Below are 13648 nucleotides of genomic sequence, written 5' to 3' on the forward strand. Positions count from 1 at the left end.
GCTACACAAGTAAACTTTATCATGAGTATGTTTCCCCTTCAATTATCAGATTCTTTATTCGAAACACTAAACAAATAGGTCACCTAATTTATTTGGAGCCAATAAAAACCCAGAATTGCTAGCAAAGTCCTTTTACTCGACAAAGTGAAAGGTGGTGTAGCCATGCCCAACTTTAGTAAGATGGAAACGGCGTTCCTACTCAAGCAACGTACACTGGTTCGATCCATACCCCCTTCTTCCACTTTCCCAATGGACAGGAATTTGTCCGTTCACACAGCTTGGATCCATCTCAATGAACCATTTTAAACCACTACAATCCATAAACATTCTTCGAGACACAGTGCTCGCTGTAAAACAGCTAGACAAGATCTGTTCAATTAGAGTCAAACACTCTATCTGGCACAACACACTAATAAAAATCGACGGTATAGCCATCCATTGGCATTTATGGGAAAGTTGCAATATTCTTTACCTCAAAGACGTGATCAAAAGGAACAACCCCATCCTGTTCTCCCTACTTCAAGACTCTACAGACATTCCCAATAAGGAATTCTAGAACTTCCTAAAACTTAAAGTTGTGATTAATTGTAACAATCACTTCCGGAATCCCCAACCTCCAAGTATTCTCATAAAATTTAAGGCACTCTCCACTCAAACTCACAAAGAGTCGAGAATCTATGATATTCTCCAGGAATCAAGCTCTAATCTCATTTACAAAGGCCAAACAAAGTGGTCAGACTCATGCCTTAGAGAAGGTTACCCCCACTTTTATGACAGTAACTAGTCACTAATCAGGAAATATGCCACCAAACAAAAGATATCTCTAATTGTACTTCAATGCAATTAATGGCTACTACACAGAACCTTTTGGACCCCAGCGAGACTTTACAAATTAGGCCTCCTTGACTCTAATAAATGCTCGAACTGCTTCTCAGGAGTAAGTAACCTTGACCACAACATCTTTCACTGCCCCTACTCAAATCATACTGGGAGAACATCAACAAAACCATTAATGACATATTCCAATGCAAAGTACCTAAAGATCCAGTCTTAATCGTTCTAGGACCCTGGGCACTCCCCAACCCCTCCCCCCCGCCCCCTACAGCAACTGAACTACTAATTTTGACCTGCTACTCACACTCAGAGTTAGAATTACTTTCTACGACTGGAAGGACTTCACATCTATATCTTACAACACATGGTAGGCCTGGGTCTGCTTCCATAGGAGCGTGGACAACATCCTCCTTAACGAGAATTTTGAACATGACAAATCAAGACTCCTGTGGTCTCTGCTAGACACTTACACCCAAACAAAATCACGCTAATTGAATGTACTGGTGATCTCTTAGGATATCCCCAACCCCTCTCTTTCCCTATCTACTCTCTCTGACACTTCTCTTTTCTCTCACCTACCTTTCTCTTCCACGAGAAGTAAATCTGTCCTGGACCACATGAATCATACAGACAACACGAGGAATCCTCTTAATCAGTGAAATCACTGCCACACAGACTCTTATCATACAACGATCCATAAGGCTTGAAGGACAAAGACATACTGCCTGCCTGAAACGTGCAAAGTAGCGCTTACTGTACTACCTTTTGCTTCTCGCCTGTGCTATCCATTTGCTCACTTTATATTTTGTTTTATTGAAATGCCTGATAAAATGATTTTTTTAAAGTAAATGGGACACTTGATGCCATAACATACCTCTGTACCCGAACGCCCCAGAGCCTCCCGAGGTGACCTGTTGGAGTGGCTTTGGACTTTGCTCCATACCCACTTAAGTCCAGGAGATTGGTCCCATATGTGCCTGTATGTAGTACATTTATTTCCCCATAGGATAACATTGGGCACCTGACGCTGAAAAGCACCTCTGTGCCTCCCGAGGTGACGTGTTGGCGCTGCCTTTGACCTTTCCCTATACTTACCTTAAGTCCAGGAGATCGGTCCAGTAAATCACTGTGAAGTACCTTTATGCAGTGTAGGGCTTTCCTCCATAGGATAACATTAACACTTCAGAATTTGCACTGTTTTTTAAAAAACTGTAAAAAGTCATACCTCAAAAAGTACTCACCTGAGTCTACATATTGGTATCTAAATTCATATAAAAGTACATTAGTTTTATAAATTGGTGTCAGATTTCTTTATTGGGTGTGGTCTCACTTACTGCCTCTGTGTGTGCAAAAAATGTTTAGCACTACTCTCTGATAAGCCTAACTGCTCGCCCACACTACTACAAAAGAGAGCATTTGGGGTGTAATTTGGGCCTCTGTAATTCCTTTGAGGTTTGCCTGGGCTCTTTACACAGTCAACCTCTTTTTGGTCCACTATATAAAAATCCAGCTTCCTACAAGTATAGACAGAGGGATACAACCAATTTCAGAGAGGCATAGAATTGCCAAGTGCCCCTTTAAACAGGGTCTTCATTAATGTTCTATCACCTAAGCAGGGAAGCCTTTAAAGGTATTGATTGGTCTACCCTGGCTTTTGGCTGGAGGGGGTTCATGCTATATATGGCGCTTTCTTTAGGGACGTCACCAGAATTTTTGCCTTCCTTTTCCTCTCCCTAGGACTCTGTGAACGTTACTACTGCTAACAGTGCTAAAGTGCTTGTGCTGTCTACTCCAAACATGGCAACATTGGCTTATACTCAACGGACATATTTAATTTACTTAGAAGTTTCTAGTAAAGTGGTTCTACATCTACCCAGGGCCTGTAAATTAAATGCTACTAGTGGGTCTGCAGCACTGATTGTGCCACCCACTTAAGTAGCACTTTAAACCTGTCTCATGCCTGCCATTGCAGTCTGCGTTATCGAGCTGTAAACTGCCATGTCGACCTGGCAAAGTTAAAGCTTTTGCCCAGCCCAAACCTTCCTTTTTTATACATATAAGCCACCCCTATAGTAGGTCATGGACAGCCCAGAAGACAGGGTGCAATGTATTAAAAAAATTGGACATGTATTTTTAAGTTTTACATGTACTGGTAGTGAAAAGCTCTCACATTAGTTTTTCGCTACTGCAAGGCCTTTTTTCCCATATGATAACATTGGAATTACCTAATTATATTTTATAAGTAATTACCAAATGGGAACAGGTAAGCAGTTCATGTTTGGTGTCTCTAGAATTGTAATGAAAGATCCTAACTTATGGTGAAGTCGGATTTTAAATTACAATTCTGAAAATATCATTTTAAGAAAGTTGGCATTTTCTTGCCCTAGGCATTTGGTTCCTGCAGCCTGTCTCTGGGTCACGTCCCTGGGTGTAGCTGGCAGTTGGTCTTTGTGTACTCCACTTAGACTGCCACACGTAATGAGGAGCTTAGGTGGGAATGGATGGGCCAACACTGGCAGGATGGGAGAAAGGAGCTGGGTCCAACCCCACTTACACTCAAATAGGCAGAGTCCTGTCTCCACACAATGGGCTGCATACCCTCTGTAGTTAGTCTGGAGCTAGGGCCAGGAAGGCAGTGCACCTGAGCTCTTTAAAGGCATGCCTCTAGAAGCTTCTCCCCACTTTAAAGGCACAACTTTGTATAAATACTAGACCTCAGACACAAAGTACTGTGGATACTCTGCCAGGAAGAAGGACTGCTGTGCCACTGAAAAGACTGCCAAAAGAGTAACTCCAAGGGCTAGTCTGCTGGCCTCCTAATCTGAGCCTCATGGACATAAAAGGCTTCCCAAAATCCTGCACAGGCCACTGGACCCAGTTGAAGTGAGTTTCTAGCCTCCAAATGGTTCCCTCGGGTCCTGGACTCCTGGTATCGCGCAGAGAGCTTTACATTTATAAGATCTTCGCGACTGCGAATGGGCCCAGTCACACCAAGACCTTGCCGCTCGCAATGTGATTCAGTGAGAAGCTCCGCTATCTGCCTCTTTGCGCTTCAGTTTCGACTGCTAGCGGGGACCGCCAACGCAAAACTCCAGCGATGCCTGTCTGCGGTAACTTCAGGGTCTTTGCGCTATGCCGGCAGCCTCCCAAAATGCTCCTACCTCACCACCACAAACGGGACTCTTTCCACTAATTTGAGAAGGTAAACTCTAGCAGGCCTAGGCTGGTGACTGTATCTGACCTGCACTCTATGGCAAACAGCCTGAAAGTGTGACTCTAATCTGGTCAAGCGCAACCAGATAGCCACGGTTAGTGCTGTGTGTCACTATTTTTCACTATAATATTTAAGAATTCAAAGTCCCGTTTTATTGATTGGATTATTGTGATTTTGGTCTTGTTTTATTCATTAAATGATACTCTATTTTCTAACCTGGTATGGGATCCTTTATTTGTGGCGTTTTCACTGTATTACGGTTTGAAGTGTTGCACAAATACTTTACACATTGCCTCTCAGTTAAGCCTGACTACCCTGTGCCAAACTACGAGGGGGTTATGTACAGGTTAATTTGGGGTTTGCTTGTGCCTTACCCTGATAAGTTGTGGTCGCTCGCACCCCAGTCAACCAACAACAATTTCTCACTATATATACATATATATGCAAAAAAGGAAGCTAGGACCTTTGGGTAGGTCCTAGGTTTTGGTGGAGAGAAGCTCCTATATAGAGCATCCTACAACATCAGCAACAGTGAAGCTTCTCACCTCAAATGCCTTTTTTTCTAGCAATGTTGTTAGGCATAGGATTAGTGCAGTGCCATCCATGCTGGCCTAGAAAGTGCAAAGCATTTTGCCATTTTTACAGCAAAGTATTTAGGCATAGGATTAGCTAGTCCCATCCATGCGGAGCTGAAAATATTGAAATCTGCAGTAAAATTTAAAAAGTACAAAGCTGCTCCCGTACGCTGGGAAAACAAACCATTTCCCTGTCGGCACTCTCAGGCAAGGAAAAGTGCTGAATTGCTGTCACCCTGTGGGAGCACAATAAAACTGCTCCTGCTGGATTAGAGCAATGCCTACTCCCACTGCAGAGCCGGCAGGGCTGCTCGGCCCTGGCCCCCCCCAAGCAACCACCATTGTGGGGCCAGCTGTGGGGTTCCCGTGCCCCCCCTCGCAGTCCCGGGGACCGCCACCTCCCGGAGGCAAGTGTTGTTAAGTTACTGCAGTGGGGCCCAAGTGGCCCCTCAGCCCCGGGGGCCACCACCTGCCCGGGGCACTATAGTTAATATAATGTGGGCCCACAAGCCCCCCCCTGCAGCCCCAGGTACCACCACTTCCCCGGGGCACTATAGTTAATTATTTAATTAATTTGATGTGGGGGGCTGCTTGGCCCCTACACAGCCCCGGGTGCCACCACCTATGAAAACATTGCTCTGACAGACATAGTGCTGCCTTTCAGCAGCCCCCTGTCTGTCACAGCAATGCTGGCTACCGCAGGAGGAGAGAAGCTGGCAGGGACCACAGGGGCCTTGGGTATCTCTCGCGGTCCCCAACACAGAACACTGGGTGCCCTAGGGGCCCGCAGAATAAAGAGGCCAGGGCCCAGGGGATGGGGTTCCCTAAGGCCGAAATCAGCCGTGTGGCCCCCTACTCATTGTGTAATGGCTGGGCCCCAGGGTTCTCAGGGCCGAAATCAGCTAGGGGAGGGGGCCGTGCACCACTATCCCCTATTAAAAAACTATTTTCTAATAAGGCCAGGCCCCAGGGATGGGGTCCTTGGGGCTGAAATCGACACGGGGAGGGGGGCTGTGCGGTCCCCCTCCCCTTATAAACATACATTTTTATCGAAAAGGCCTGGTCCCAGGGGATGGGTTCTTCGAGGCCGAAATTGGCCTGGGCAAATGGACAGCACAGCCCCCTCCCTATTATAATTCTTTTTTTTTTTTTTAAACGCTGGCCCAGGGGGGAAGTCACCCTTCATCAACTACTCTGCAAAGGGGCATCCTGGTGCACAACCTGTTCGGGGATGAAGTCCCCTTGGCTAGTGAGGGTCCTTGGGGCCTACAACTCCTCCTGTTGCCTCCAGTAAGTCCCACAGAGCGGGATTACTGAGAGGTCATCCAAGGCCGGGCCCTCTCACTCCAGCACTCTGCAAACGCACCTCCTGGTGCAGTACTGGTTAGGGGATCAAGTGTCCTTAGATACTGAGGGTCTCTGGGGGGCAAAAACCTCTCCTGTTACCTCCATCATCTGAGAGCTGATGTGAATACCCACCCCTTTCCCCACCACTCTGCAAACAAGCCAGAGTGTATGGCTGTGTGAATGGGTGAGTGATTGGTTGTATGAGTGGTTGTATGAGTGGCTGTATGGGCGAGTGGTTGTGTTAGTGGCTGTATGAGTGAGTGGGTGGGTGGGTGGGTGAGTGGCTCTATGGAGGAGTGGGTGTGTGAGTACGTCTATGGGTTTGTGAATGCATATGTGAGTGGCTGTGTGCATGTGTGAGTGGCCGTATGAGAGGTTGTAGGGGGTGCCAGTGGGTGTGCGAGTGGTTTTGTGGATGATGTCCTCAGTGATGTAATAAGTGAAGTCATTTGAGATGTCATCAGTGAGGACACGGACCATGTCATGAGTGATGTAATATATGAGGCCATAAGCAATGTATTGCGGGGGCATAAGTTATAGTTAGGTCAAGTAACTATAACTGGTGAATTTCTATGGTTTTGTACAAGTGAAATCTGAACCTAACTTTAACTGCCGTGTAACCTTTTGTTTTTTTCAGTGAATTTCCAAGGTTTTTTTTAATTCTATTTCCTAACTATACCATCCTTGTAACCTTTGTTTTTTTTCCAGTGAATATATAACATATTTTTCAATACATAAAGACTATTACTTATAGACTCAGATGGATAAGTGTGTTTAAGGGTTTACGGTAGGACTACAATTGTGTTTGAAAGAGATCCACATAGATCACATAAATATTCTTGCTCCTGGGACAGTCAGTAAACTCTGAGGGTGTAATTAAGATAATCATTTCCAAGAAGACAGCGCATTCAGTTTTTGCTAAGAAAACATACAAACAGGAGGGGCTAGAGCATTCATTAGAGCAGAGGGGACACTTAAGAACTGCGAGTGGGACTTTTTCACTCCTGGGAATGCCTGACTCTAGATAATCTTGATGAGGCCGCTGCAGGATGGCATGTCTGAAGATTGACACAGTGGTTTCCATCAAGCAGCCGCACAGGGAACGTAAACAAACATATCAAAACAAGCAGCCACACAGGCTCCTAATGGAAAACATTTCTTTGAATAACACAAGCAGTTGCATCTACCTATAAAGAGGCCCTTAATGCACTTTCACAGTAACTAGTAAGTGAAATGGAACAGGATAATTTCTAAATCAGCAGATACATTGCAGGGCTTTATCTCACTTTGCTCGCATTGGAAAACAGGGGGACACGGGATCCTTAAAACGTCTCTCCGCTTACCCATGATAAATCACACACACGCACACACACACACACACACACACACACACACACACACACACACATCCCACCCCGCCCCCTTAATAACTTTGCCACCATAGGCTAGAGGCCTAAAAGGGGGCTAGATCAGAGTGAAGAATGTCAAATATCTGTAACCAGACCATGTGACTATTTATGTGGCAAATGGGCACTGCCACATGTGGTAATGTATGAGGTGAGGTAAATATGTTTGCAAAATCACCTGCACAATAATGTGTGAGAACTAGACAAATGACTGGCAAACTTACTGTCCCAGGAGGTGGTCAAAGCCCTTCTCCACTTCTGAGCGCTTGTGCTGCAGTGGCTCAGGAAGATCTTCACCATTCTCGCTCTCACTACTGGCCGAGCTCACCTCCACCTGGGCATGTGCAGTGCTCTCCTTCGGAATTGGAGTCTAGGAGAAGGAATACAGATGTTTGCCTCAGATATGATAGAAAAGTGCTGCTGGTTAATTACAGAAGCAGTGGCTGTGATGTGTGTGAAAGAAGGCAGACAGTGGAAATGGCTAGCTGTGAAGGAAGTTACTAGATCGGGAGGCATACTAACATGGGGATATTAAAGGCTTGTAGACACTCTGGGATATTGAAGGTACACCATATATAGAGCATACTGCCAGAGCACAGACTGTTGTGATAGTAGAGACATCAAGGCAATAGTGGACAGTGCAGGGACCCTATGTCTAGAGCATACTACAGGAAAATTGGATGTTGGGGATAATAAGGAAGTGCAGGCTATGAGGAACAGTGCAAGATTCCTATGCATAAAGGATATTGCAAGAGTATTAGACGTTGCAAACAATAACTAAGTGTAGATCATAAGGAGTAGTTCAGGAACACAGTACACAATTGTTCAGGACCTTTGACTGCTGAGGTGGTGGACAAATTCAGAATATTGGAAGCGTTGTGGTCACTAAGTCTGGAAGAGTTCACAGAGTTTTACTCCGTGAAGTGCCAGAAAAACCCTGCCACGCTCCGCAGAGTTCTGCCAGCAGCGGAGTCTGTTAAGTCACGCTGCTCGCACTGATTTCTAGCGCCGGGAGTTTGTCCCGTGCTGTAAAATCAGTGAGAAAGGCACTATGCGTTGCACCAGAGGGCTGTGCAGCAATCTGCTGCACGATTAGACATTCTACTTCAGCGGTAGCCTCCTCAACGCGAACAGCAGATTTCTCAATACGCGCGGTCGCAACCTGCCGCGACCGCCTGCGTTGAGAAATCTCACCGGGACGAGGTCAAGCATGTGATCAAGCTGATCGAGACAAAAAACTCTGCTCTGTGTCACTTCTCAGAGTTTTTCGCAACTCTGCGCAGAGCGCAAAGTGGGCAAAAGTCTGCGAACTCCGCTGGTAAAGCAGAATTCTTCGCCCACCTCTAGTGGTCACATTGCAGGTGCACTGTGCAACAGAAGCATTGGATAAACTTCTAATTTTATGGGATCATTTCGGAATGCCTGATGCGAGGGTATGAGGGGGCACTAGTTGTGGAAGACTGTGAAAGAGGTCTGTAGTTTTGCAGGAACATTGGCTGCAGTGTACAGTACAGGGGTAACTCCTGCACTGGTGTGCAGGGACACTGGCTGCAAAGTAAATCACATGAGTGATGAATGTATAGCTGTGCAGGAGCATGGCCTGACATGATTCTTGCATGGGGTGCAAGAGCAGTAGATGCAGATAGCAGTGCATGGAGGATTACTGTTCAGTTGTGCAGTAATGCTTATTGTGGAGTATACAATACAGTAGCAATTCCTTTACGGATGTGCAGGACCATGGGCTTCAAAGTCCAGTCCAGGCACAACTCCTGTATTAGGGATACAGAAGCAATGGCTGCTTTGTGAGGTGCAGGGATGCACCTCACCAATGTTTTTCAAGTGCATTAGAATATGGTAGCAAATGACCGTTCCATGGGCAACAGCATTGGCTGCAGAGTTCACTATAGGCAGAATTCCTGTATGTGTGTCCGGGAACACTGCCTGGGTGGACAGTGTAGGAGTGATAACTGTACAGGTGCACTGTATACTGGATGTGGGGTATAAAGTGAATACTGTAAGGGTTGTGGAACAGGACTGGTGTGAATCACAGCATAGGAATGATTCCTGTGCTGGTGTGTAGAGATGCTGTTTATAGCACAGAGCTGGCTGTCATATGGGAAAAGATAGTGTCACGAGCATTGGCAGCGGCAGAAGTCTATGCGTGCTCCCTTTGGCACATTGGGTTAAGACCACTTGTCTTTGGAGCAGGCCCATGAGCAATGACTGCAGACGTGTGGACAAATACTGGCTCTAGGGTATAGAATTACATCATTGGCTCTGGGTAACAGCACATAACATCGGGCTGTGCAATGTGGTGCGTTAGGTGTTTATTTTAGTTTGCTATCACCAAATGTGTCAGTCTGTGGAATAGATGCTTGATGCCTTTTGCAATTCACTGGGCCACTGTCTACAGGAATGACCATAAGCACTGACCCTAGGACTAGGACTTAGCGCTGCACAGACCATTGTGTGGTTACTGACTGTGGGAATGAACAGTGGCATTAGGAGTAAGAATGGAGAGAACCACATTTGTGGAAAGGTCATATGAAGAATGGGTTCAGGCAGAGTACCGGCATTTGGAATGGACAAGAGCAGTGACAGTAACAATGGACCGCACCACTTCAGCAATGGATAGGCACTCTGTGGGAATGGTTAATGGTACTAGCTGTAGCAATGGGTGTGAGCCCCAGGCCAAAGCAATGGACAGGAGCACAGACTGTAAGAATGGTGAGTAATGGATAGAATGGACAGAAGCACTGGCTGTAGGAATGGGAGGTAGCACTGGCTGCATAAATGGCTGCTGTAAGGATGGACATGAGCACTGGCTGTAGGAATGGGAGATAGAACTGGCTGCATGAATGGCTGCCTGTAAGGATGGACATGAGCACTGGCTGTAGGAATGGGAGATAGCAGTGATAGCATGAATGGCTGTGTGTTAGCCTGTAAAATGTAGAAATGCACGGGATGGACACTCGCTGTATGAGTAAAGGAATGGTACTTGTAGTAATGAAGGAATGGGCTGGAGCAGTACCTGTACCAATGAAGGTATGGCCAGGAGCAGTACCTTTAGTAATGAAGGAATGGACAGGAGCAGTACCTGTAGTAATGAAGGAATAGACAGGAGCAGTACCTGTAACAATGAAGGCATGGGCTGGAACAGTAGCTGTAGGAATGGGCAGACCTGGTAGTTGGGATCACCATGAAATCTGTCAGAGTAACTTGATTTCACTCACCTCTGGATACGGGGTGCGCACAGCTGGTACAGGGGCTACTGCAGATGGCGTGGGTTGCTGCGTTAGATCATCTGAGAGGAGTGTGGTGTGTATGTTAGGGGGTGGCCCGGGACCTGGATGGACACTTGGACCGGGCCGGTTCTGCATGGTCTGGTCAATCCCATCCTTCAGCTCTTCCAGCTGCATTCCGAGGCGGAATATCTCACCCTCCACAACCCTGAAAAAGGTAATGTTTTACACTGAGTTGGAGTATCGGAACCTGAGACCTTAAATCGGGCTGGAATTGGTCCCTAATTAGTCTAGACTCTTACCCAAAAGGGAACTAGGAATGCTGGAGTGCTAGAACCACAATCCACCTGTAGAGCAAGCCCTGGAAAATAATTCTAATAGGGGATACTAGGACATTGAGGTTTTTGAAGCACATGCCAAAAGAAGCAAACACTGGAACACTAGAAACACATGTCAAGAGTCTGGAGAGGAGCAGAGGTAAGACAGAACATAGAGGATACTCAGGGAATGTTGGGATGGAGACCCTTCACCCTTTAAGCCATGCCCTTGCAGTGCCTTGCGGTATACATGCAATGGCATGGAATAAGAAATAGTTAAACGCTTGGTAAAGTCACTCTGCTTTCCCGAGAAGGCCCATATAGTGTAGCGGGCATAGTTCAGGGTGCACCCCGTTGAGGCCAAGACCAATGAATATCTGCGCTATCTGGGAGCCGCCGAGTCCCTCATCACATTCTGCAAGGGGCCCCATCATTTTGTTGTTACGCTACTGATTTTAAGCATTAAACAGTCTGCAGGAAGGGCGTAAACGGAAATACTGCTGAACAGGGAACAACATCCATCAGTGCAGCATGGAGCAGAAGAGCCAGGATTTAAAAGTGTTTGGAACAAGGAGATAAAAAGGGAAGTCGAAGTCTGAAAACGCCATGGAAGAAAGCCCATGAGCCAAATCTATAATACAAGGAGACAGGAAGGGAGGCTGTGAGAGCAGCCCACTCTGACCTCAGATAGATATGCAGGGAAAGAGAAAGGCAGACAGAAAGAGCAAAAGAGAAAAAGAAGGAAAGAGAAAGAAGGATCTAGAGTAAAAAGAGAAAGAGCAGATGAAGACGAAGTGCAAGGACAGAAAGACCTTTAAACAATACAGCAGGGATATTTCCAAACACCTTTCACCCAACAACGGTAAGGTCCAGAGGACCACCAGGTGTAACCTGAGGATGAAAGGGAGAGAGTCTGTACTTCACCCAACACATATGATTCATCTTATTGCCAAGGCCGTCTCAGTGGTGACTTGTGCGCTTTTTAGGCCCATGCTAAACATCATACCGCATACCTGTCTGGATCGAACTCCCCGTTGTGCGCGCCAGGTCCTCGCCGCTGCTGCAGCAGGCGGTGCTCCTCCCGGGCCTGGAGGTAGGCCCTTTCCAAAGTGTCCTGTGCCCCCTTCAGTCTCTGGAGGCTCTGGAAGGAGACGAACATGGATTAGGAGATGTTCATAGGCTTTGGGTTATCTGTGGCCTACTGTCCTACGCATGGGGCCTAGTGCACACAATGCCACTTGGGGTGGCCAGAACACGAAACAAAGGAGCCTGCATCTCAGAAGCATGCAGACGTTCATCAACGTTTCACCACAAGAAACAAAACAAGTGCATGAAACAGCAACACTGCACAGAGCTAAGAGTTCCAAAACTGCATAAAAATTGAGAAGCAGCATGTTGCCTGGTGGCTGCTTGTCATCACTAAATGTGCCTTTGATGTAAACTGGGTTCTATGGTCCTGATTCACAAAGGTATTCTACACTTTTAAATTATTTAAATATTTTAAAATATGAATATATTTTAATGTTAAATATATATATATATTTAATCATAAAACAGTTTAATACCCTATGTTGAAAATAACAAATAATGTAACAATATTTTTATTAAAAATCTAACTACATTAATTGTGATTAATTTATTCATCACTTATAATAATTAATTATTGGTCATTGTAGCTGTTTTCTGGTCTGGCAGCATAGGAGTAAACTGGCCCGAGATCTACGGCTTTGTGGAGAAGCTGACGCAGAGATTTGTAAGACCCTGGGCAGAGGAGCTGGACTGTTGGACGCTTGTGGTCTGCCCTGTCATTTCCCTCCCACCGCCGCTGCTGCAATTGCCGATCGCAGCGGTCACTGAGCGGAGGTTTCTGCCTACAGCCCCCAGAATTCCCGGCTGTGGTCCCGCCCCGAAACGAACTCACTTCCGCGCCCGGAGGCGCTAAAAACGGACGAGCTCCCTCGGTGGAGCGGGAGCCTCACTTTCTGACTTACTTTTTGTGCTACTTTAATCCCCGAAAAACCCCTGTTAGGCCAGCCAGATTCCCCGTTTGGGAGGGATGGGTTGATAGACAAGCCCATCAAAACCGGTCACGATTTAGCTTGTTTTGTAATGATCCATCTCCACCGCCCAACTGGCCATGCTATGGCTACTGACACGCTGTCTGCCAACCCAAAGCGAAGCTATCTGCAGTGCTTGGGGAGGATGATTGCGGTAGTCTAGCCACAAGAATGGAAGTAGTGAGGCCACCGCCCTACCACCCTTCACCTTCTGTTGTTAATGTCGGCTTAACATTTATGTTAGAGGTTCTAGGGGTGGTATGTCGACTTTGTCCCTTACGGGCGTCGATGACGAGCTTAGGTCTTGTGGTGTCGATTCGTTCGTCTTGTTTGCTGGGGACTTTAATTGTACTTTTGAACCCCTAGCAGCGGAAGATATACTGGGTATCCAGGAGGACGACGCTAGGAGAGGCATCCCCCATCTCTCAGTACCACCGATTAAGAGATGGACTCAAAGTGTCATTGATCTTAATGCTCTCTCCTTGGAACACGGTGTAAGGGCTGTAAATGGCAGGACAAAGTCAGATTCTTGTGGGGCACACACATTCAACAGGGTTGGCCAATCCTCCTGTTGAACTATAAACTTTGGGGCCACTTGATGGATATGGTGGTTCTTCCTTCTACTGATAGCGACCACAATCCCCTGTAATTGTCTT

At 46.5% G+C, this 13648-nt stretch overlaps 1 protein-coding gene across 3 annotated transcripts in view; it reads right to left on the reverse strand.

Moving 5' to 3' along the window:
• AKNA (AT-hook transcription factor) overlaps window positions 1-13648 on the reverse strand; it is a 223918-nt gene that overhangs the window by 164167 nt on the left and 46103 nt on the right. For all 3 annotated transcript variants that reach the window (XM_085611866.1, XM_085611856.1, XM_085611848.1), the window contains exons 7-9: window positions 11949-12076; window positions 10610-10826; window positions 7601-7746 (exon numbers count right to left, since the gene is read on the reverse strand). In XM_085611866.1, the coding sequence (XP_085467992.1) occupies window positions 7601-7746; window positions 10610-10826; window positions 11949-12076 (491 nt within the window). The remainder of the gene's footprint in view (window positions 1-7600; window positions 7747-10609; window positions 10827-11948; window positions 12077-13648) is intronic.

Source organism: Triturus cristatus, chromosome 1_2 (genome assembly GCF_964204655.1).
Source record: "Triturus cristatus chromosome 1_2, aTriCri1.1, whole genome shotgun sequence".
Taxonomy (NCBI): Eukaryota; Metazoa; Chordata; class Amphibia; order Caudata; family Salamandridae; genus Triturus; species Triturus cristatus.